The sequence below is a fragment of the Macaca fascicularis genome, chromosome 2 (assembly GCF_037993035.2).
Source record: "Macaca fascicularis isolate 582-1 chromosome 2, T2T-MFA8v1.1".
In the NCBI taxonomy this organism is placed as follows: Eukaryota; Metazoa; Chordata; class Mammalia; order Primates; family Cercopithecidae; genus Macaca; species Macaca fascicularis.
Genome location: NC_088376.1, coordinates 41,035,338 through 41,058,908, shown reverse-complemented (window position 1 = coordinate 41,058,908; position 23,571 = coordinate 41,035,338). Strand labels below are relative to the sequence as shown.

At 37.8% G+C, this 23,571-nt stretch overlaps 1 protein-coding gene across 24 annotated transcripts in view; it reads right to left on the bottom strand.

Moving 5' to 3' along the window:
• ARMC8 (armadillo repeat containing 8) overlaps window positions 1–23,571 on the bottom strand; it is a 112,971-nt gene that overhangs the window by 77,801 nt on the left and 11,599 nt on the right. For 14 of the 24 annotated variants that reach the window (XR_012430739.1, XM_045386906.2, XM_074031113.1 and 11 more), the window contains 2 exons: window positions 12,416–12,492; window positions 39–110 (listed from right to left, as the gene is read on the bottom strand). Coding sequence is in view for 23 of the 24 variants with exons in the window: in XM_045386906.2 (XP_045242841.1) it covers window positions 39–110; window positions 12,416–12,492 (149 nt within the window). In the remaining variant the exon portion in view is untranslated. Of the gene's footprint in view, window positions 1–38; window positions 111–1,073; window positions 1,169–12,415; window positions 12,493–23,571 lie in introns of all 24 variants that reach the window. The other 10 variants (XM_074031111.1, XM_074031120.1, XM_045386908.2 and 7 more) reach the window with 2 other exon arrangements.

The following is a 23,571-nucleotide window of genomic DNA, read 5'->3' as shown; positions in this document are numbered from 1 at the left end:
GTATGAATGGCACGAAAGGGGTGAGACAGCAAATATACCTTGGAACAGCTCCTAAAACAATGAGATTGGCTTTCTGCTTGTTGTTTCCAATTACAGCATTTTTCATGTCTCTGAATTAAGGGGAAAAAAAAATAAAGTATGTTGAGATAGCACTGAAAAAAATCAAAGATCATTCTACTTCATTATGCAATATCTCAGATTTGACAAAGTAAAAGCACTAACCTTTTTTCATCTAAAGTACTAACGAAGGGATAGAGATAGGTGCAGAGTGAACGTGGGGGCTGTAAAACAGGCAAGTATTGTAGAAAGTGAGAGATATCCTGAGTACCGGCAAAATACTTCCAGTACAGAATTGAGTTCTTTTAAAAAGGGTACCTACCAATTCTTTGGATATAAAGGAATGTAGGCCACTTTCCCACTCAGCTCTGGGAGTAGGGAGTGAGTTAAACAAACAACAACAACAACAACAACAAAAAACAGCCCACAGAACATTATCTCCTTGTTTCAAGGATCACACGTTGTTCACTTTTTTCTTTTTTTTCTTGATGTCTTTATTTCTTATAATTTCATTTTATCTGCTTTATTGTCTTACTAACTGTATTCCTTTGTTGTTTTCCAATGCATCTTTTAAGTTATCACAGTCAGTCTTCAAGTGATATTAGCCCATTGCATATGTATTTTAAGAGCCTCACGTATGTATTTCCATTTTCCCATTCATTTTTTGGGCTGTTGTTATATAATATTTTTAAATTGCTTAGAAACAACATAATACATTGTTACTATTTTTGCTTAAGCAAAATTATCTCTTAAGGAGATTAAAAAAATAACAACAAATCTTTTACATTTCTCAGATATTCAGGTATTTTTTATTCTAGCTACACAGAGCACTATACTTCACCAGGAGCAAAACCCTATTCCACAATAAGAGAACCTCTACCACTGATCAATTGGCTCACAAATTTGTGGTTGGTTCAAAAGGAAATGTAGAGAAAAAATAAATAGCTCAAAATAAACCCAGTACTACCAATAAAATCTTTAAAAAAATACTTCCCCGGCTGGGCGTGCTGACTTACGCCTGTAATCCCAGCTCTTTGGGCGGTCTAGGCAGGCAGATTGCTTGAACTCAGGAGTTTGAGACCAGACTGAACAACATGGTGAAACTCCATCTCTACAAATAATACAAAAATTAGCCAGTTGTGGTGGCATGCACTTGTCGTCCCAGCTACTTGGGGGGCTAAGGTGGGAGGATCACTTCAGCCAGGGAGGTGGAGGTTACAGTGAGCAGAGATCAGACTGCACTCCAGTCTGGGCGCCAGACCGAGACTCCATCTCCAAAAAAAAAAAAAAAAAAATCAACAAATAAATGTTAGAGTCAGCATATATTTCTAACACCAATCATATTTACTGGCGTTAAAGAACCTGGTAACAATTAATCCTTGTCTCCAATTGCCTTTTTTGATCATTGCAGAAAAATACTGCAACAACTAGTGATGTGTTAAAAGCAGATTTTCCCTACAAGTTTCTGAATGGCATTTTTACAAGTCGAGCCAAACACTGAGAATGCCTGGTTTTTCTTCCATTAGCTCAGTGCCTGAGGGTACGGCTTTTTTTCAAGGCCTGACCTATTCCTCTGTAAAGTATCCCTCAGATCTTCTATATGGTTTTCAAGAAATAAGTAGCAATTTTTTTGTTGTTGTTTATGGGACTGAACTGAATGAAGTTTACTGAGGTTGTTAGCAAGTTCTGACACATGAATATAAAGCTATATGATATCAAAGGCTCAATTAGCAAAGTTAAAGTTAGTAAGAGATTGTATTTCTAAGCTCCTGCATCCTCATGGAGGCCTGTTTTCTTTAGAGGCTTTAGTTCATAATCATCAGCATATGGACCTTAACCTACCAGCTTGTTGTTTACTTTCATCATCTCCCTTTCTCTTAATGTGTTCTGCCTATACTAATGCAGCACATTCATTTGTCCAGCCCATCTAGAGTCTGTGTAGGCTAAGTGCCATTCTGAGTGCTTTCTATTCCAGAACTCCCAACCCTAATATTTCCACAGTTTTTCCTCTCCATTCTTCTTAATTAAGCAGAAATGAGGGGTCCCTAACATTACCAAATGAACCCATTCCCAACATCTGAAACCATGCCATGTTTTTATAGACAAGAGCAAACAAAAACCCCTCCAACCCAAATTTTCTAATTCTCTTAATAGTTTTACAAAAAGGACATGAAGGAGGTAACTGATGGCAATAGAGGAAATGTCACCTAAAGAGAACACAATAAAATGGAACAATGTCTAAAGAAAAAGATTCTCGCTCTGGTTTTAGTAAGTAAATATACCTGTGCTAGATAAGAAAAAACGATGTTAATAAATTCTATTCAATTGTTGCTATAAAGGAATGCTAGATCACTTCTATGAAGAATTAAAATCAAAAGGATTAATTAACAGGATTAAGGAATCAATTTCAGATGACAACATTCAGCCATCTAGATGAAACTTCTTTCAGTTCCCAGAGTGCAGTTATTCTTTCTCTGTCATCTCCTTATCCCCTCTCTCATACTTTCCTCTGGCTAGCTTTACTCATCCTTCAGGTCTGAGTGTCACTTCCTCCAGGAAGCATGCCCTGAAACTCCCAGGTCAGGGTTAGGTGTCCCTCCTAGTTGCCCTCTATCATAATACAATCATCACTTTGTTAGGATAAAAGTCTATCTCCTCTTCAGAGGCAAGAAAGCCAATCTCACCTGGAAATATCGGAGAAGTTACTGTCAGCAGATCATTAATTATAGTGATTCTAGATATCCATTATTTTTGTCAAATGCAAATTCACAGCTATCGTCCAAGATGGGAACACAACACTATCCCAGATTTCTATATTACCTTCAAATTTACAAAGCATTCCATATCCACTACTTAATTTCATCTTCATCATAACCTTGAGTAATATTAACTCCATTTTACAGAGGAGAAAGCTACAATGCAGGATTGGGGTTTTTCAGAACCCAATATTAAATGACAGAGCCAGTCTCAACCCATGTCTTTTATGCCAACTGTTTTTTCCATTACCACCAGGACATCAGGCATTGACAACGAACCAATGGAAAAGACAAATGAATTCAGTAAATTCATCATCTTTTTCCTTCTGTGTTTTAATGTTACATTTTTATACAAAACAAGTGTTTCTAACTTTTAGTCAGACACCCTTTCCCTGCAGACCAAAAGAATGTCATCTCATGCCCACTAACTTTTAATGTTGGGGAAAATGCTCTACTTACTTCTACTGAAATTCAACAACTAGTTTTTGAGCTCAGCATTGTGCTAGTCTCTATGAAGCATATGAAAGTATCACACAATGGGATGCCTGGTCTGAGGAGTTCACAATATCCTTGGAGTGGCAAAAACAACACTATCAATGTAAGTCAGTACTAAATTATAAACTGAGTGTTTATAAGGTCAAGAAAAGTAGATGCTCAATAAGCTTAAAAGGTTTTGAGCAATGGTTAAGAACTAAGATAAACCTTAGAAAATAGAACTTGGACAAGCAGATGGGAGGGCAAAAGGAGAAATCGTTCATACAAGACCATATTGGAAATGAAAATGGCATGTTCCTGGGGCACTACAAGGAGCCTGAATTGAAAAACAAGTTCGCTTTAGAGTGGCATGGAACATAAAGTTAGAAAAGTGATAGGGAGATGAGACAAACTAAAGGGAGATGGATTGAGGAGCAATCATATTTCTGATCACAGAAGGGACATGAAGGAAGCAGTGACTAAGGAAAATAAGCTGAATGTGAAATGGATTGGAAGGCTTATAATACTAGTTAAGAGGGACAATTAAGTGGCTGATGCCCCCCTTGTGATCTCCAGATCTCCTATTCTTATCTTTAAAATAGCATTCACCAGGTAAACTATCATGGATGGTCTCTTTAGTTATTTGACTATTTCATTAGATTTTTGGACCCTCCAGAGCACTGACTACATTATTCACCTTTATATACCCCCATACTAGCACAATGCTTGGTACTAGGCAGGCACTCAATAAATGTTTGTTGAAGGAATTAATCAATCCATCTAGGTATCTGGTTATACAAAACTGATTAGTGGAGCAGCCAAAGGAATCATTAATACAAAGGTCATTTTGAGGAAGCAGTTAACAAGATGATTTAATAGGTACAAAAATGTGTTACGTGACATGTCTTGAGTGACTACTTCATGTCTGGGCACATGGGTGAAGGAAACAACAGAAAGCTTAGAGAAGAAATCTCTTAACAAGACAAGGATTGATTCTGACTTTGTACACACTGAATTATCTTTGAGGTGAGATAAGAATAAATAAGCCTTGGGGATATCCCACTTTTCGGGAGTGGGAGAAAAGAAGTCAATATTAAGATGTTACAAACATGCACTTGTTGAGAAAGATTTTCAGCTAAAACCTGGCTAGAATCTTAAATTTGCATGCTAATAAATGGACTTGATAAGCTCCCACATTTACATGGAGGTTAAACTTTCTACTTTACTTTCTTTGCTCTCAAAGAGATTTTTAGTGTGGCAGAGAAAAAGGGCTTGAATATTAAAATGTACAGTGCCTACCACAGCATATGTCTAAATTAGAACATTATAAGGGTGATGAAAACCAAGACAAAAAGCGCTGTAAGTTGCTATTAAAATTACAGAAAAAGTAAAAAAAAAAAAAAAAAAAAAAAAAAGGATCTAGACCTGCTGGAAAAACAATTTCAGTCAATCAAGTATGAATATATTTATTTCTAAACGGTCAAAAATAGCATATATTTTAACTGAAAACCTAATATCACCTAAAAACAAAATTATCTTTAAAAGTATTGAAGACTGGAGACTCAAGCTAAAAATCAATTACAGTCATGCTTCACTTAACGACGAGGACATGTTGTTTGACGACGGGGATATGTTCCGAGAAATGCATCATTAGGCAACTTTGTCCCTGTGTGAACATCATAGGGTGTACTTACACCAACTAGATGGTATAGCCTACTACACACTTAGACTATATGGTATAGTTTATTGCTCGTAGGCTGCAAACATGTACAGCATGTTACTGTACTGAATAATGCAGGCAACTGTAACACAATGGTAGGTAATGTGTATCTAAGCATATTTAAATACAAAATACAGTATTATATTCTTACCGGGTCACTGACTTTAACTGTCTTTAACTGAAACATCATTGCGTAGTGCATGACTATATTTTCATTTTGAACCAGTATTACTTTTCACGTACCTGAAGGCAGCTCTTTTCTGCTTCATATTTGGAATACTCTGTATTTATTTCTGGTCTAACTAGTATAAAGTAGCCCAAAACCACACTGGATACTAAAAACTATAATCTGAGTATAAAGTTTAATCTACTTATGAAAACTTGCTGTTTATAAAACATTCATTTGTAAAATAAGGGAAAAAACACATATTTGTGGGTAACTAGAATAAGGGCAACATGGTAAACAACTTACATTATTTGGACTGTGAGAATCACAAACATACACACTGCTCTGTCCCTATAATTGTAATTATCATGACATTTTTTGGAGAATTAACATCCAGACATACAAGTATGGTAACTTTTCTATTATCATACATGGTTAAGGAATGAGGTATATTCATATTCCAACTAAAGTTATATGACAATTAATTCCATTGTCATTACTGAATTGCCAATTTTAGGAATTAGCTAATGATGATCTATTATTCAAATTAAAGTTATTTTTATCATAAGGCTTTGATTCAAGAGGCACTTGGAAAATTTATAGCAAAATTCAGCTCAAATCAACTTAGGCATTTACTGAATATCAACTACATGTATAAACTGAAAAAACAGAATTGACTGTAATTTAGTTCATTCTTATAAACAAATTACTCTGTGATGTAGATTTTTGGAATATATGTAGTTTCAGATATAGTTCTGATCTGTATAAAACCAGGAAAAGCAGCACTTTGGAAGGCCGAGGCAGGCAGATCACAAGGTCAGGAGTTCAAGACCAGCCTGGCAGGCCGGGCGCGGTGGCTCAAGCCTGTAATCCCAGCACTTTGGGAGGCCGAGACGGGTGGATCACGAGGTCAGGAGATCGAGACCATCCTGGCTAACAGGGTGAAACCCCGTCTCTACTAAAAAATACAAAAAACTAGCCAGGCAAGGTGGCGGGCGCCTGTAGTCCCAGCTACTCGGGAGGCTGAGGCAGGAGAATGGCGTGAAACCGGGAGGCGGAGCTTGCAGTGAGCTGAGATCCGGCCACTGCACTCCAGCCTGGGCGACAGAGCGAAGACTCTGTCTCAAAAAAAAAAAAAGACCATCCTGGCCAACATAATGAAACCCCACCCCTACTTAAAAAAAAAAAAAAAATTAGCCGGGCATGGTAGCGTGCACCTGTAATCCCAGCTACTCAGGAGGCTGAAGCAAGAGAACTACTTGAACCTGGGAGGCAGAGGTTGCAGTGAGCCGAGATTGCGCCATTGCACTCCAGCCTGGATGACAGAGCAAGACTCCATCTCAAAAAAAAAAAATTTAAAAAACACCATGAAAAGTTTACTGTAAATATTTAATCTTCTTTCCATAGCATTTTATGGTTTCTTAATGACAAGTGAATACATAATTTTGAAAATTAAATGCTGGCTCCAAAATTAGGATATTTAATGTATTTAACTCTGTTTTATCAATGTATGATTACAAATCACCTTACATTCTCCAAAAATGAAGAGTAAAATCTACCAAAATATTTTGGTAGATATTAACACTTTAAATATAGTTAATCATTCCAAAGAACATAAAAAATGTGTTAGAACTGTATGGAACAATATGGCAGCATACAGTTAAGTGTTTCATACATTTGAAAAGATATATATGCCGGGCACGGTGGCTCATGCTTATAATCTCAGCACTTTCAGAGGCCGAGGCAGGTGGATCATGAGGTCAGGAGATCGAGACCATCCTGATTAACACGGTGAAACCCCGTCTCTACTAAAAATACAAAAAATTAGCCGAGCGTGGTGGCATGTGCATGCAGTCCCACCTACTCAGGAGGCTGAGGCAGGAGAATCACTTGAACACAGGAGGCAGAGGTTGCATTGAGCCAAGACCACGCCACTGCACTCCAGCCTGGGTGACAGAGTGAGACTCTGTCTCAAAAAAAAAAAAAAAAGAAAAGAAAAGATATATACACATATGCATACAAATATATAGTATTGATGTTCAAAGTTAGTATCACATAGACATACGTATACAAACAGCTTATCTGTCTGCAAGTAAAGACTATGTTAATTTGATTTAATCATTCCTGGATAATCCTGCCTACCGAATTCTCTGACCAAATCCTGTCTCAGAATATATAGTTTTAAACAAGTAAGACGCAGACCACTCTATCACATTTGGTATTAAGGTCACTTTTGTGTATGTTTACCCATAACCCTCAAAAATAACTGATTAAGACTGGGGGGGCACAGTAATCCCAACACTTTGAGAGGCCGAGGTGGGAGGATCACTTGAGGTCAGGAGTTTGAGAACAGCCCTGCCTGGCTAACAGGGCGAAACCCTGTCTCTACTAAAAATACAAAAATTAGTTGTGCATGGTGGCGGGCACCTGTAATCCCAGCTACTCAGGAAGCTGAGGCAGAACTGCTTGAACCCAGGAGCCAAAGGTTACAGTGAGTTCAGATCACGTTGCTGCACTGCAGCCTGGGTGACAGAGCGAAACTCCATCTCAAAACAAAACAAAACAAACTGATTAAATGTATTAGGAGGAGAAATTTTTTTAATGTTTTTTTGGAATACTTACTTTCAATTATTCTAAAACTTAACCCTTTAACTTAAAAGTTCTCAAAACCCAAAGGCTTCATTTTACGGAATTATAAATTCATTTTATGGGAACTCTTATCTTTAGCTCACTCAAGAAAATGGAACCTGTCTACATTCTACTGAAACCAGAGATACAAAATTTCCTGGAGCTAAGAAAATTAAATAATCATTACCAAAATAAACTCATATCATCAGTACATTAAAATGCTTCAGAAGACACTTTAGAAGTGGATTCTTAGTGGGGGAAAAAAAAAATCACATGATTCTGCAGCATCCACAAGTGCCTGACTGAATTCACCAGAGGTCTAGTCGAGCTTTCTAATTCTATTAAACTCTGAAACTACAAAGCTAGCTACACTGGCTTATATCAACTTTTGCTCTTCAACTTAGCAATATCAACAAAGGGCCATGTAGAGATATCTGCTAACCTTTTTTTTTTAAACAAAACAAAAACAACTCTGTCACACAGGCTGGAGTGCAGTGGCATAATCTCGGCTCACTGCAACAACCTCCACCTCCTGGGCTCAAGGGATCCTCCTACTTCAGCCTTGCAAGTAGTGGGGACTACAGGCATGTACCACCATGCCTGGCTAATTTTTTAATTTTTATTTTTGTAGAGACAGGTTTCACCATGTTTTCCAAGCTGGAACTCCTGGGTTCAAGTGATCCGCTCACCTTGGCCTCCCCACAGTAGTGGGATTACAGGCATGGGCCACCATGCCTGGCCTCTGTTAATCTTTTCATTGAAATTCACTAACATGAAAACCAGATCAAGTGCTCTAATTTTGTTATGTTAAAAAAAAAAAAAAAAAAAAAGTGTTTAAGTAGCTTTCACTCATGATTTACAAAATCATATGAACAGTTATTCTTCTTCAAGTATGAGATTTTACATGGTGGAACCAATACTATAATAACTTCACCAAAAAAGGCCCTGCAATTTTTTAAGTCACATGCAGATCTCCATATTACAGGAAGCTCAGAATTTGCAATGCAGGGTAGTTTAACTGACATACCTACTCTCTGTTGTAGTTGCAAAGGCTACAGTTTATGACCTACACAGTGACTTCCCTCTTCTTTCAGCCCATATCTTACCTATTCAGTTATGCACATGGAATTTTGCTCTTTTAGAGATAAGGACCTGATTTTGTATTCAAACCTTTTACACAACAGGACCATTCAAGTTTATGCTAACTATTGTGCTACTATCAAAGTTATCTCTAGGTAACTCCACATTCTTCAACAATTGAAAATTAAGCAGTTCTGATGCTTAATGTTATTTTTCAACAAGGCATACTCACTGACTAGGTAAAATGGTCCACTGTGATGTGAGCTATCTACAAAGAAGTTCCCCATATTTTTGGGTAGAGCTATAGCTCTAACTCAGCTAGTAGATTAGCTGTAGACTATGATGAAGAATCATTATTCATCTTTAATCTGATTTTGCTTTACCTGCTAGTATGTTATACATGTTCACAATCTTATCTATCTTCAAGATAGGGTCTCACTGTGTTGCCCAGGCAGGATTTGAACTCTAGGCTCCAGCAATCTTCCTGACTCAGCCTCCCAAGCAACTGTTACTACACATGCCTTCCACCATGCCTCGTATATGTTCATAACATTTACTGAGAAAAATCAAACTTAATAGAGGCAGAAAAATAAAACTCTGGTTAGCTTGTAGTCAAAGCTACAATTTTTGTCAATTATTTTATGTCCCTTCAATTAAGTATTTTGGACTTAATGATATTTCAGCCTCTACCTTTTCCTTCCCTAAAATTAATAGGCTACCTTTGGTTGTTTATACTCTGTGCCCATCTTTCTACCTACCAATTTTGGTCTAGTAATGGTCTCTGTGTGACTTAATGATGACAGTGAGGTATATAAAAATCAAAAAATTGGTCAACTCTCTTTTCCTAAATATCATTTTCATTCCCTTTTTCTATACATATTGTATTAAACAAGATTACTTCGGTTGGGCACAGTGTCTCATGTCTGTAATCCCAGCACTCTGGGAAGCCGTGGCAGGTGGATCACCTGAGGTAGGGAGTTTGAGATCAGCCTGACCAACATGGAGAAACCTCGTCTCTACTAAAAATACAAAATTAGCCGAGTGTGGTGGTGGGCGCCTGTAATCCCAGCTACTCGGGAGGCTGAGGCAGGAGAATCACTTGAACCCTGGAGGTGGAGGTTGCAGTGAGCCGAGATCGCGCCATCGCACTCCAGCCTGGGCAACAAGAGTGAAACTCCGCCTCAAAAAAAAAAATATATATATATATATAAAAGACAGATAATGTTGAAAATAATTCACTTTTCATTCTCTTGACCACGTACAATTAATTTTCAGACAGTGACAAAGTTTAAGAAAGAAATCATAAAGAATAAATATTTCTATCTGGAGAAAAGGAAGCTTTATCAAATCACACTACACATATCTCCATAAGATCAGTATTACTCTGAAATAAAGTGAAAAAATATTGGGTGATCTGTCCCCTTCAAACTATAAACAGATTTTAGTATTTTAAGTAGCAATCACGTTTACTACAATGTGTTATCACTCACATTCTCCTGTCTGAGTCAGGAATTTTAGTCCCCCTCTCACTTCTACTTTAGTTTGAACTGTCTCCTCTGTTTTTTTCCCCCTTTCTCTTCTTTGAGGAGAATTATCTTTTTTAAGTTGTTTTAAATTGGGGCTAATAACAACTAACCACCTAAGTGCCAAATGATCCACAATGTATCAGACATTGAATTTTATAATTCTGATTTAATTCTCACATCAACTTGGCAATATGGGCAGTGTTATCTTATCTTTACAGATGATAAAATTGAGGCTCAATGAAATTACAAAGCTTGTCCAAGCAAACAGCTAGCAAGGGACCATACTAGAAAATGTCGGTATCAGGAATTCAATCCACTGTTGTCCAACTCCAAAGCCCATGCTCTTTCTACTCTACCATTCCTTCACACAAACATTTCTTTATGCCTACCTGACAGCTAATTAGGTCTCAGACTGGTAGTTTTTCAAAAGACACTAAGGCTATCAAACTACATTTTAGCTGCTTGGTCATAATTCTGTCTTTCCCACTTTTATCGTTTGGTATTTTATCAATTTTTGAAAAACTACAGTGTTCTTTGGTAAGTAAAAAATTTCTCAAAGTGACAACATTCGAATCAGCTACTCATATCAGATAGAGAATTCTGCAAGTCTATCACACAGAATCCTTGATTACTAAACTTAGCTTTCCCCTAAACATGGTAGCAGTGATATCATCTTTTAATACCATTTATTGAACACTTAATAAGTCTAACATTCTCAACTATTTATTGAGAAATTTTAAGTAATATTTAGAATTATCTATACACAGAGCTATCTGGTTGCATGTGGAGAGTATCTGTCCAAGGAAGAGTGTTAAGTTAAACCTGCCCCCTTGACTAACTTGTGTGTGTAGGTACAACCCAAACTGATTTATTTAATAGATGGATTTAATAAACCATTTTTCCTCGTAATAATTAAACTAGTCTAAAAAGGAGTGATTAAATAATTATAAAGTCTCCTGCTTAAGGGGACAAAGACAAAGTTAACATAATGAGAACACTAGAAACACCACCGTTTTTTGTAAACTGAGAGGCCGTAAAAGTAAAGTGTCAAGTATCTCGGGTAGATCCTAACCAGCTTCTCACCTTCCCTTGCAGCTCAATTTGAATAGCCAAGCAGTTTTACAGCACTTTTATCTTACCTCCCTTAAATTCACAACTCCAAAGCCTACAATGCCTTTGGGGAAAGAGGCTTTAAGAACTGCAGTCTGAAGAAACTTGTATAAACAAAGCATCCTAGCCTTGCCATGGCTGAGCACAAGTTAAAGTACTATTTGGCTGACGATGCTTACGGGATTAGAGAAAAAGAATAAGGCCTCCCTCACTGGCGCCCTCACCATTACCCAAACGTATCTTGACCCTTTTTTGTGTCTTTCTTCCCACAGACACAGTTCAGGCCTGTGGATCCTTCACATTTCCCAACTCCATGATGAGCCTTAGTCTAGACCTTCCTCCTTAGAACTAATGTGCTAAGAGTATGATAATCTGAAACTCAAATGAAAGGGAATAAATCTGAAACCTTATCCTATTTGCTTCTCTTAATTTTTTAAGAGCATAATTACCTCTGGTATGTGGCTTAAAAATGTTTCCTCTCATTAAACATGAAATTTTGGAGGAAAAAAGGCATTAAGGTTATTAAGAGTTTAAATTTTCTGACAGCTTTCTAAATTCTAAATTTAAAACATCATCAGGAGACTCAATCTTGGTGACAGTTAATGAGTTAACCAAAAACAAAACAAAAAACCCTACTGGTTTATTTGAAAACATTTTTTTTAATGTGAAACAAGCATTCTACAAAAAAATGAAGCTAACCATGTCAGTTAACAACTATTCAAAAGACAATTCTTTACAGTAAAATATTAAATGTCATGAATGTCAAGCAGTCTTTCTAGCAAGAAGCCAAATGAAAGAAAAAAGGTATAACCCTATATTTTCAAAATTAAAATATTTGGCAGATAAAAACATGAAAACAAACAACTTTTTGATAGACTCTTAAATACATACTACTTACATGACACCTTGTAGAACTTTCTGGGGATCAGGGTCAAATAGCCTGTCAACATAGTGGCGACTGCTAGCTGTTACTTCCTAGAAAGTGGGGGGAAAAATTATGACATCTGAAGCCATGCAAATCACAAATTCACAGCATCACCCACAATATCAAGTGACTAGATAATTTAACTTAAGGTAGATGCATTAAAATTTATATTAAATACTTAGTTTTGTCTCCTTATGATATGGGATACTTAAGCAGGTGACTTTTCTCTCTCAGGTATCAAAATAATGGGAAACTGTAGTGTTCAGTTCAAGACGTCAAAGATCAATATTTTTCTTCTAAGAATGCCCAATTTCAAAAGTAAGAATGTCCATGGTATACATTTTACTATGTCTTAAAACTAGCAGGAGAGCTTAGAAAATCAACATAATTACAAAGCACATAACTTTGTTCATTCAAAAGAACCATCAGGAAGATATTAAGTATATTTTTGTAAATACTTTATTAGTCTGAAAAAAAGCTCATGACAAAGATAAACAGTAAGAGAAGAAAGAAGACACCTAGTTCTCACTAAACACATAGCTAGACAGTAGGACCTTTGTGGTGAGCCCTGAAGTTTTGCCAACAGAACTTAGGCATATAAGTCAGCATATATACTTAGCAGCAAGCTTCACTAACTGCTGGGTGTCACATACATATGATTAACAGGAATATTACTTCTGTAATTTAGTACACACTAAAGGACAAAATCTGGCTCTCAGCCAGGGAAGAGTGAGGACTTCATGAAATAGTCTGTAAGGGGTAGTCTAGGTACAAGAGGAAATCCTTAGACTAACATAGAGGAGCTTCACTGCTGGAGGCAGAAGTAAAAACAAATAAAGGAGTTGTCACACTTTCTGTGAAGGAAAACAATTAAGAATTAGAGTGATCTGTAGGCCAAAAGCTGTCTCAACTGAACTGGATAAGGGTGGGTAGAATTAGAAAGAGTACAAAGGGAAGACACTTACCTCCTTTTCATTTGTATTGTGGTTTTTCTATTGTGTTATTTCTTGTAATATTTATTTTGGAGGGTAACTCTTTTTTAATATTTAATTTTTGATGCTTAACATTATTTAAAACAAAGAACCCATATTTAAGAACCAGAGAAAAAGTTTTGTCCCCTGCTTGTTTTTTCTGATGTCTGCTGAAATAACTTTATATACTCCCCCACTGTTAGCAATAAGTTATTACAGGGAGGAAGAAATAACTTTTCCAATTTACTCAGAACTCCAAATCAGTAAAAGAGTTAATTACCAAGATACAGTGCCAGCTTAAACTTTTGAGCCACCAAAAATAACTCTGGACAACTACACAAACTGTAGTTTTCTGATAATATAGTTAACCAAGTCAACACATACTTTCTTCCCCCCTCCACCGAGAGGAAGTCTTCTCTGTTGCCTAGGCTAGAGTGCAGCGGCACGATCTTGGCTCACTTGCAACCTTCACCTCTCGGGTTCAAGCAATTCTCCTGCCTCAGCCTCCTGAGTAGCCGGGATTACAGGCATGCATCACCACACCCAGCTAATTTTTGTATTTTTAGTAGAGATGGGGTGTCACCATGTTGGCCAGGCTGGTCTCAAACTCCTGACCTCGTGATCCGCCCTTCTCGGCCTCCCAAAGTGCTGGGATTACAGGCGTGAGCCACTGTGCCCAGCCAACACATATTTTCATATTCTGAATTTGCTACCAAAATATCCTCAAAGGCAACTCAAATACCTGCTTTAAAAAAAAAAAAAAAAAAAAAAGAGAGAGAGAGAGCGAGATGCGGTCTTGCCCAGGCTGATCTCAAACTCCTGGGCTCAAGCTCCCATCTCAGCCTCCCAAGTAACTTAACTACAGGTGTGTGCCACTACATCCAGCTCAAATGCTTGCTTTTTAGCATGTACTTCATTTATAAAGAACAAACAGTAGAAGCAAAGAGGCAAAAGTGATGAAAATTCTTGTGCCCACCAGGGTACCATTAAAGCACCTGCTAACAGAATCTGTTTTCCTCAAAATAACAGAATCACTGAGTTAGAGGGACTCTCAACAATAATCTGCCCAATCCCTCAGTTTACAAATGAGGCATCTCATGATCTTTACTCATTTGTCAGATCATCAAATGTACAGTAAGGACACAAATAACTGTACAGACATATCAAGAAACAATATATGAAGAGCAAAAGCTAGAGGAGAACTGAAAAAAGCACTACTATAATACAAACAGGTAAGTTTTGCCACTCCATTTGAGTATATGTTTTCCCGGCTTTCTGACATAGTAAAAGTTCTAAGTATCTCAGATCCTCCTTTCCAGAGACTGATTTTGATTTTACTGTTCTCTCTACCTTTACTCTCTATAGCTCCACATCTCTTACCTCTCAATGACGTGTATCTTAACATAAATTTCCCCCATTAATAGCAATTATTTTGCTGCTCTGTGCCTGGTTGGTTCAATATAACATGCACCGAGGAAAGCATTAAAAATAAATTTATCTTTAATAAAGAAAAATTTAGTAAGGCACAGTCCCTGTTCTCAAGAACTCATATTCTCGTTACTATGCTTATATGATTATTTTCCTATAAGGATATAAGAATTATAGTATACACGACACAAAGGCGGCACTGGGGAGGACGTCTGTAAACCCGGGGAATCAGGGAAGGCTTCTTTCAAGAATTGGCTTTGGAAAATGAGGAAGAGTGTACCAGGATGGACAAGGAAAGAAAGAATCAATGTTACAATTATTGCCATAGGGCACGCGAAGCCAACACAAGAAAACAATCAGCAAGTATACTAGTTGCTGGCACTGAAAAGAACAGAGGATAGAGAGGCAACCGCAGGACGTAAAACACAAAAAGCTAACCAATAGGTGGCCCGTAACTGGGTATTTCACATTGCCTTTTGGTCAAAGTTACATGCTAGATGCCAAAGAAGGTATATGAGGACATTAAGGCAGAGCTTCGCATTTAAGAAGCTTAATATCTGAAAGGATTGTCATGTATACACAAAAATAATCATATAAGTTGCTCAGACAGCAAGCAAGCTGAAGGGATATGATCTCTTATTCAACCTTATCTAACTTTACACTTTTGTCTAACATATTCATTTATTTGTATAGGACAATTCTGATATTTCACTGCTTTCCCTTGTAGATCAGGTCACCTCTCCCCTCCCAGTCCTCTTCTCTCTTCTTTCAGAAGGCAGCCTAGAAATCGAAGAGGTAGGGAGAAAAGGCAATTTGTACAGATATTAAACGGGTTGGTAAGAGAAAGAATGTCTAAAAAGGTGACATTTGAGTGAAGTCCTGAAGAAGGTGAAGGAGCAGACTGTGCACCCATCTAGGGGTAGAGCTTTAAGGCAAAAAGAACAGCAAATTCAAATGCCCTAAAATGAGAAGTATCTGCCATAATCAAAGAATATGAGGCCATTATAGCTGGAGCAGAATGAGCAAAGGAGAGAGCAGCAGGAGATGAGGCAGAGAACAGGGGCCAGATGGTAAAGAGCTGCACTGTCCAGTAAGCCAGCCTCTAGCCTCATATGGCATTTGAAATTTGAAATATGGCTAGGAAGTGAATTTTGATAATATTTTAAACTTTAATTAAAATTAAGAAACCAATACTGGATTCAGTTATTTTTAAACTTTTAAGAATGATTTGGAACTACTTGGGTATATGAGTCTACATTTTCAACTATAAACTTTATGACATCTAAATATGAATCCAGTATTTCCAACAAAAATTTAGCATCCAAATTGTATAAACTACACATCAGATATTGAAGACTTGCTATTTTTGAAACAAATTTCATTAATAACTTATTACAGATATGTTGAAATAATATTTTGCTTTACTGGTTTAAATAACATTAAAATCAACTTCACTTATTTCCTTTTTACTTTAGATAGCTTGGCTGCTAGAAAATTTTAAATTACACATGTGGCTTACATTTTTCTATTGGATAGCACTGCTATAGAACTTTGTTGGTCATTGTTAAGATTTTGATTTTTATGGTCCAAGTTGGGAAGCCACTAGAAGGTTTAGGGAAATAGACACATGGTCTGTCTTATGTGTGTACTTATCTTATGTTTTGTTTGTTTTATTTTTAGTAGAGATAAGGTCTCAACTTTGTTGCCCAGGCTGATATCAAATTCCTGACCTCAAGCGATCCTCCCACCTCAGCCTCCCAAAATGCTGGGATTACAGGCGTGAGCCACAATGCCTGGCCCTGACTTAAGTTTTTAAAGAATCACTCTGGTTGCAATTTAGGAACAGACACGTGTGGAGAAGGGGAAGGGATACAAGACAAAAGTAGGGAAACTAGGAAGGAGGTTATTTCCATCATCAGAAATGCTATTATTTAACAGATGATGGTAGCATGGACTAGACCAAACACTGTGAAAGATGTATTCAGATTCCAGATAAGTGCTGAAGTTATAAAATGGATAAGCTGTTAGACTCGATGTAGGGTATAAGATAAGAAAGGAGGCAAGGGTAACACTTATTTCCCAGAGCACATAAAAAGACTGAGTTGTCGCCGGGCATGGTGGCTCACGCCTGTAATCCCAGCACTTTAGGAGGCCGAGGCGGGCAGATCACGAGGTCAGGAGATCAAGACCAGCCTGGCCAAGATGGTGAAACTCCGTCTCTACTAAAAAAACACAAAAATTAGCCAGGCATGGTGGCGCATACCTGTAGTCCCGGCTACTCGGAAGGCTGAAGCAGGAGAATCACTTGAACTCAGGAGGTGGAGGTTGCAGTGGGCCAAGATCACGCCACTGCACTCCAGCCTGGGTGACAGAGTGAGACTTCATCTCAAAAAAAAAAAAAAAGAAAAGACTGAGTTGCCAGTTAATGAAATGAGGAAGACGGCAGGAGGTTTGGATTTGAGTGGGAAGATCAAAAGTTCAGTTGTGGACATGTTAGGATTGAGAATCATATTAGACACCCAAGTAAAGATGTCAAGTTGGCAGTGGATATGTAAGCCTAGAGTTTAGGAAAAAGTTATGGGCTAGATGTGTAAATCAGAAGTTGTCAGCATATAATGAAATTAATTAACAAAGGGAGTGATCCTGGATACCACAAGACCTGAAGACTCTGCTCTGGAGTAGTCAAACAAGCAGCCAGTGTAGAGTGAAGAAATCCAGGATGTCAAATCAAGGGGATATTTCAAAAGCGGACTAATCAACTATGTCAAATCCTAGTGATGTGTAGCTAAGATGATAATTAAGATCTAATCTTTCAATTTAGGAACATGGAGGTGTTCACTGATCTTGACAACAGCAGTACAGTGAGGCCAAAGACTGCTTGGAGAGGGTTTACAAGAGAATGGGAAAAGAAGAACCAGAAAAATTAAGTAAAGGGGAGCAAAGAAATATAGTAGCTAGATGGAGAAGTAGACTCAGGAGAGTCTATTTTTTTAAGACAGAATAAATTAGAGCATGCTTATTCATTGATGAAAATGTTTTAATAGAGAAGAAAATTTGATGCTGCATGAGGGGGAGAACTGTAACAATGTTCATGAATAACTGAGGGAGAATGGGATTTACCAGTCAAGTAGAGAGAGCATTTGTAAGTACAATAACAAGAGGGAATTATATAGCCAGGTGTAGTGGCGGGTGACTGTAATCCCAGCTACTCAGGAGGCTGAGGCACAAGAATCACTTGAACCAAAAAGGCGGAGGTTGCAATGAGCTAAGATCGTGCCACTGCACTCCAGCCTGGGTGGATATGGTGGTGAGAGCTTGTGAAAGTTCTCTTCAGATTACTTCTATTTTTGGAAAGTAAAAATAGAGGAAGAAATGTGAGTGGTTTGAAGAAAGAGGAGAAGGAATAAGACACTGAATGGGCCAGGAAAATGTACCAGGACTGCCAGAGAGCAATAAGGGGCTTACTGAGGCTTCTGATTATAAATTTGACAGGAAACCCATCAGCATGGCTGTGTTTTTCTCCAGCTACAATTAAATGCACAGAAGCAGCCATGAATAAGAGAGCTGGGGAGATGTTTGAAGTAAATTTATTCATGAAAACAAAAAAAGCAACAGGTAATGAGTTGTACTCCATTGTGGAAAAGTATTATGTGGAAGCAGTTTTCCTTTTATTAAGGTGACTATCTGTGATAGGCCCCAATGATCTCCACCTCCTGATATTCACGCCCTCATGCCATCCCTCGCCTTCAGTGAGGACTGGATCTAGTAAGTAGGTTCTAGCAAATGCAATGCAGCAGAGGTAATAAGATGCCATTTCAGAAACTTCCAAGTTCTCCCTGCCCCCTCCCTTTTTCTCTAACAGAAACTAGTTATCAGCTGTGGAGTTGCCCTGTGGAGAGGCCCACATAGCATGGAACTAAAACCTGCCAACAACCACATGAGTGAGCTTAGAACTGAATTCTCTCTGAACTGAGCCTTCAGATGACACTGTGACTCCTGCTGACACCCTGACTGCAATCACATAAGAGATCTTGGGCCACAGGCACCAAGTAGGCCACACTTGTATTACTAACCTACAGAAACTAAGATAATAAATGTTTTAAGCAGCTAAGTTTTCAGGCAATTTGTTACACAGCAATAGATAACTTATAGGCCTTTAAATTTATCATCCAAATCAGGATAATTTTAAGAGTGAAAGAGGGTATCATTAATAACTGTCACAGAATAAGACGCATAAAATAAGATTGTTGGAGACAAATTAAGCTGTATAATCCCACCTTTTGTTTGTCTTTAATAGTGCAAAAGATGGGCACAGTGGCTCACGCCTGTAATCCCAGCACTTTGGGAGGCCGAGACGGGTGGATCACGAGGTCAGGAGATCGAGACCATCCTGGCTAACACAGTGAAACCCAGTCTCTACTAAGAATACAAAAATTAGCTGGGCATTGTGGTGGGCGCCTATAGGCCCAGTTACTGGACAGGGACTATAGGCAGGAGAATGGCGTGAACCTGGGAGGCGGAGCTTGCAGTGAGCCGAGATTGCGCCACTGCACTCCAGCCTGGGTGACAGAGCGAGACTCCGTCTCAAAAAAATAAAATAAAATAAAATTGCAAAAGAAAAGTAGAAAAACTTACAGATAGCTCAGTAAACTAGTCAGATGTCCTAAAAAGGCAAACTAGAACAGGTTCTGATAGTCCCTCTGAATAAACTACCCATGACTACAGTGAATTTAAACCATTGCCTTTTGAAAAAAATTTATTCAGGAAGGGTTTAAACCCCAGACTTGTCATGAATAGGATTTAACTCAAAAAATAGGAAAAATAAGTGTTCACCTCAAGTTTTAGGGTAAAACTATTAGTTTATTAGACAATGAAGAATAAAAATTTGAAGACTAATAGGAAAATACCAAACTTATTTCAATAAAGTCTTGCTCTGTGTATATTTTATTAAAATATACTGTTCTTTATTTCTAACATACTCAGACATCATGTAGTAGAAAGAACAAATAACTTGGCATTTGAAGACTTAGGTATGAATTTTAGTTTTACCACTCACTAGCTATGCAACTTTGGAAAAAGGTAAAATTTGAGACTGTTTCTTCAATTATAAAATGGTGATGTTATCACATGTCTCAGAGTGTGCTTCAAATGAGGTATCACACAGAAAACCCCTTGTAAACTGTAAAAGTATCCTGAAATACCGATTTTCAGGGTAATTCTATTTCTGTACAAAGAGGGTAATTTGCTTTTACAAGTGTACTAATAGTCCTCTTAGTTATTCACATTCATGGTTAAAGCTAAATTATTCAAAGATACCCATCCTCAACTGATAGCAGCTTACTCTCAAACTAAGCTAAATACTTAGCAAAAACCAAATATACTTGTTTAGTATGTTCTAGTTCATTTTCATATCTACTTATTCATTTAATTCATTTGCTGTTTAGAAATTAAAATAGCATTACAATTCCCAATGAGGTATTCTGACCCCAGACAAAATAAATGTTTAAACCAGTGGTTGCTAATCAAAATTTAATATGTCAATTAATCCACAAACTACTAGGAACTTCAAGATAAAACTGTTCATAATTTGGCATTGTGAGAGAAAATCCTGGTTTGGGAAGATATGAAAGAAACAAACACAAAAATAGGATGTTTGAACTCTACAAAAATTCGATTTTAAATGAAACTTGAATTGTATCATTAATTTACCAGGAATTATGCCATGTTCTGGTTGTAAATAGAGTTCCTTACCCTCAGGGTTTCGTAGTACAGAAAGGAAACACCATGTAAACAAGCAAGTTACAAGTATAACCACACTAAAGTGATTTAGTGTAATCATAAAAGTAAACACAACGTAAAAAGAAAATTGAAGGTATCATTGAAGTTAGAGACAAGATGGAAAATCATCTCTGAGAAGTAAGGATGAGTAATCTGAAAGACTAGTATTAATCTGCCAGGTGAAAAAGGGAGGGGGAGGTCGGGCGCAGTGGCTCACGCCTGTAATTCCAGTACTTTGGGAGACTGAGGCCAGGGCTGATAGTGAGGTCAGGAGTTCAAGACCAACCTGACCAACACGGTGAAACACCATCTCTACTAAAAATACAAAAATTAGCTGGGTGTGGTGGCGTGTGTCTGTAACGCTAGCTACTTGGGAGGCTGAGGCAGGAGAATCGCTTGAACTCGGGAGGTGGAGGTTGCAGTGAGCCAAGAGTGCACCACTGCACTCCAGCCTGGCGACAGAGCAAGACTTAAGTCTCAGAAAAAAAAAAAAAAAAAGGAGTGGGAGAAGACAAGGACTCTAGGTAGAGAGCACAACACATGCAAGAGCTCTAAAGCAAAAAGGTATTTGAGAAAATGTAATTTAGTATTATGACGATATACTATACAGTTGAGAACACAAAACAATGCTGAAGTATATTTTTTAACTAAGTTGGTCAACAAATATTTAAACAGCTATGCAGGTACTATTCTAGGCAACTAACAAAAAAAAAAAAAAAAGGCCGGGCGCGGTGGCTCAAGCCTGTAATCCCAGCACTTTGGGAGGCCGAGGCGGGCGGATCACAAGGTCAGGAGATCGAGACCACAGTGAAACCCCGTCTCTACTAAAAATACAAAAAAAAATTAGCCGGGCGCGGTGGCGGGCGCCTGTAGTCCCAGCTACTCAGGAGGCTGAGGCAGGAGAATGGCGGGAACCCGGGAGGCGGAGCTTGCAGTGAGCCGAGATCACGCCACTGCACTCCAGCCTGGGCAACAGCGTGAGACTCCGTCTCAAAAAAAAAAAAAAAAAAAAAAAAAAAGCCGGGCATGGCTCATGCCTGTAATCCCAGCACTTTGGTAGGCTGAGGTGGGTGGATTACCTGAGGTCAGGAGTTCAAGACCAGCCTGGCCAACATGATGAAACCCAGTCTCTACTAAAAATACAAAATTAGCCGGGCATGGTGGTATGCACCTATAATCCCAGCTACTGGGGAAGCTGAGGCAGGAGAACCGTTTGAACCCAGGAGGTGGAGGCTACAGTGAGCCGAGATCACGCCACTGCACTTCAGCCTAGGTAACAGAGGGAGACTCCATCTCAAAAAATAAATAAATAAATAAAAGCCCATTGAAGAGTGTACATTTCAACAAAGGGAGAAAGAGAAAAAGCAACAAACATAATAAATAAGTGATATCATATATTAAGGGCTAGACACAACACGGAAAAAATGTTTAACAGCACATTTTGTTTCCAAGTCCTTATACTACACACTGTCACACACTGGAGGGGAGGTGGAAGTGGAGGTGAGAAAGGGAAGGGTGTATGCTAAGACACACACATTACTCAGAAAGCCCCATGCTCTCAGCAGTTCTAATCAGGATCCATTTTGTAAGTCTGAAACATGATTTTGGCTGTCACAATGACAGCAAATGCTACTGATATACAGTGGGCAAAGACTAAAGATGCTAGATGTGCTGGGACAACAGGCACACATCCCCCAACTTTCCACTGTCCAGTCATGTAGGCAAAAAACCTAGAATCGAATTCCATTTTACATATAAACACAAAAGTATGTTTTGTACCATTTTAATGTACAATCGATTTTCCAAGAATGTAACTCATGTGAATAAAGAAAAGGTGGTATTTTGTCCCGGTAGGAATTTTACCAAAAGTCATTCATTTCAGAAAGTCACATAAAAACATCATTTATTGTATTTAAGTAAACATTACAACACATCTACATCATTCTGCAGTGTAACTGTACATTCACAACAAAACTATGTATATTTACGAATATACTGGTACTTTATTACTTCTGGTATAGTAGGACCTGAGTATTTACGGGTTTAAATAATATTATAAATTAGCTTTATGTCTTTCTCCTTTATTACAGTTGGGGCATTATGTGTACTTTTTAAAAGTTACATGTGAGTACAGTTAACTTATCTATGAATGCCACTTCAAGATAGTCAAAAAAGTGCCACAAAATATCTATTATAAGTAGAGTGTGTGAGTCTGATAGGGTTAGGAAACCACAAACTGAAACAACTCAACCTTCTGGTCAACTGGGAGCCCCAGAACCTCTTTCTATCCCTAAAACAATGTGAAACCAAAATTTGATTTTCTGATACCTCCAAAACCCTCAGTTCAAAAAATACTTCCTTCTGTCACTGTGACAATTTACTAAATGCCAAAAAGTACACTGCTCAGATCAATCACAAATTCTCAATTATTCATTTTAAAGTCCAGTGACAATGTATTTGTACTTGTCCCTGGAGAGATGAGAACTGCCACAATCCAGAATACCAGACACCAGTACTTTAAAAGCAATATTTTACTAAATTGTGCTTCAATTTCAAACAACATGCCTTCCCCTTTGCTCTAGATGCGTTCTCATGAAATCATGAAAGACACAAAACATTAAATACAACTGTCTAACTGCTGCCTGAAGAGTTCTGGTGATGTGTACTATTTCACTGCCAGAGTTAATTTCACTATTAGACAAAACTAATTGTTAGGCAATTCTTTCCTAATTTTGAGGGGAAAAAATCTGCCTCTACTTGAAACAAAAAAGGGTAACACTATCAACAAAGACATACCTTTGACTTGCAAACAGCTATCATGTCCTTCTTAGGTATTCCAAAATTCCTACATTCCAATTTTTCTCCAAAAGGAGAAAAAAAAGTAGAAGAAAATGCCCAAATACTACCCAAAACCCAAGATTTTGATGTAGACTTTTTTGGTTTTATTTTGTT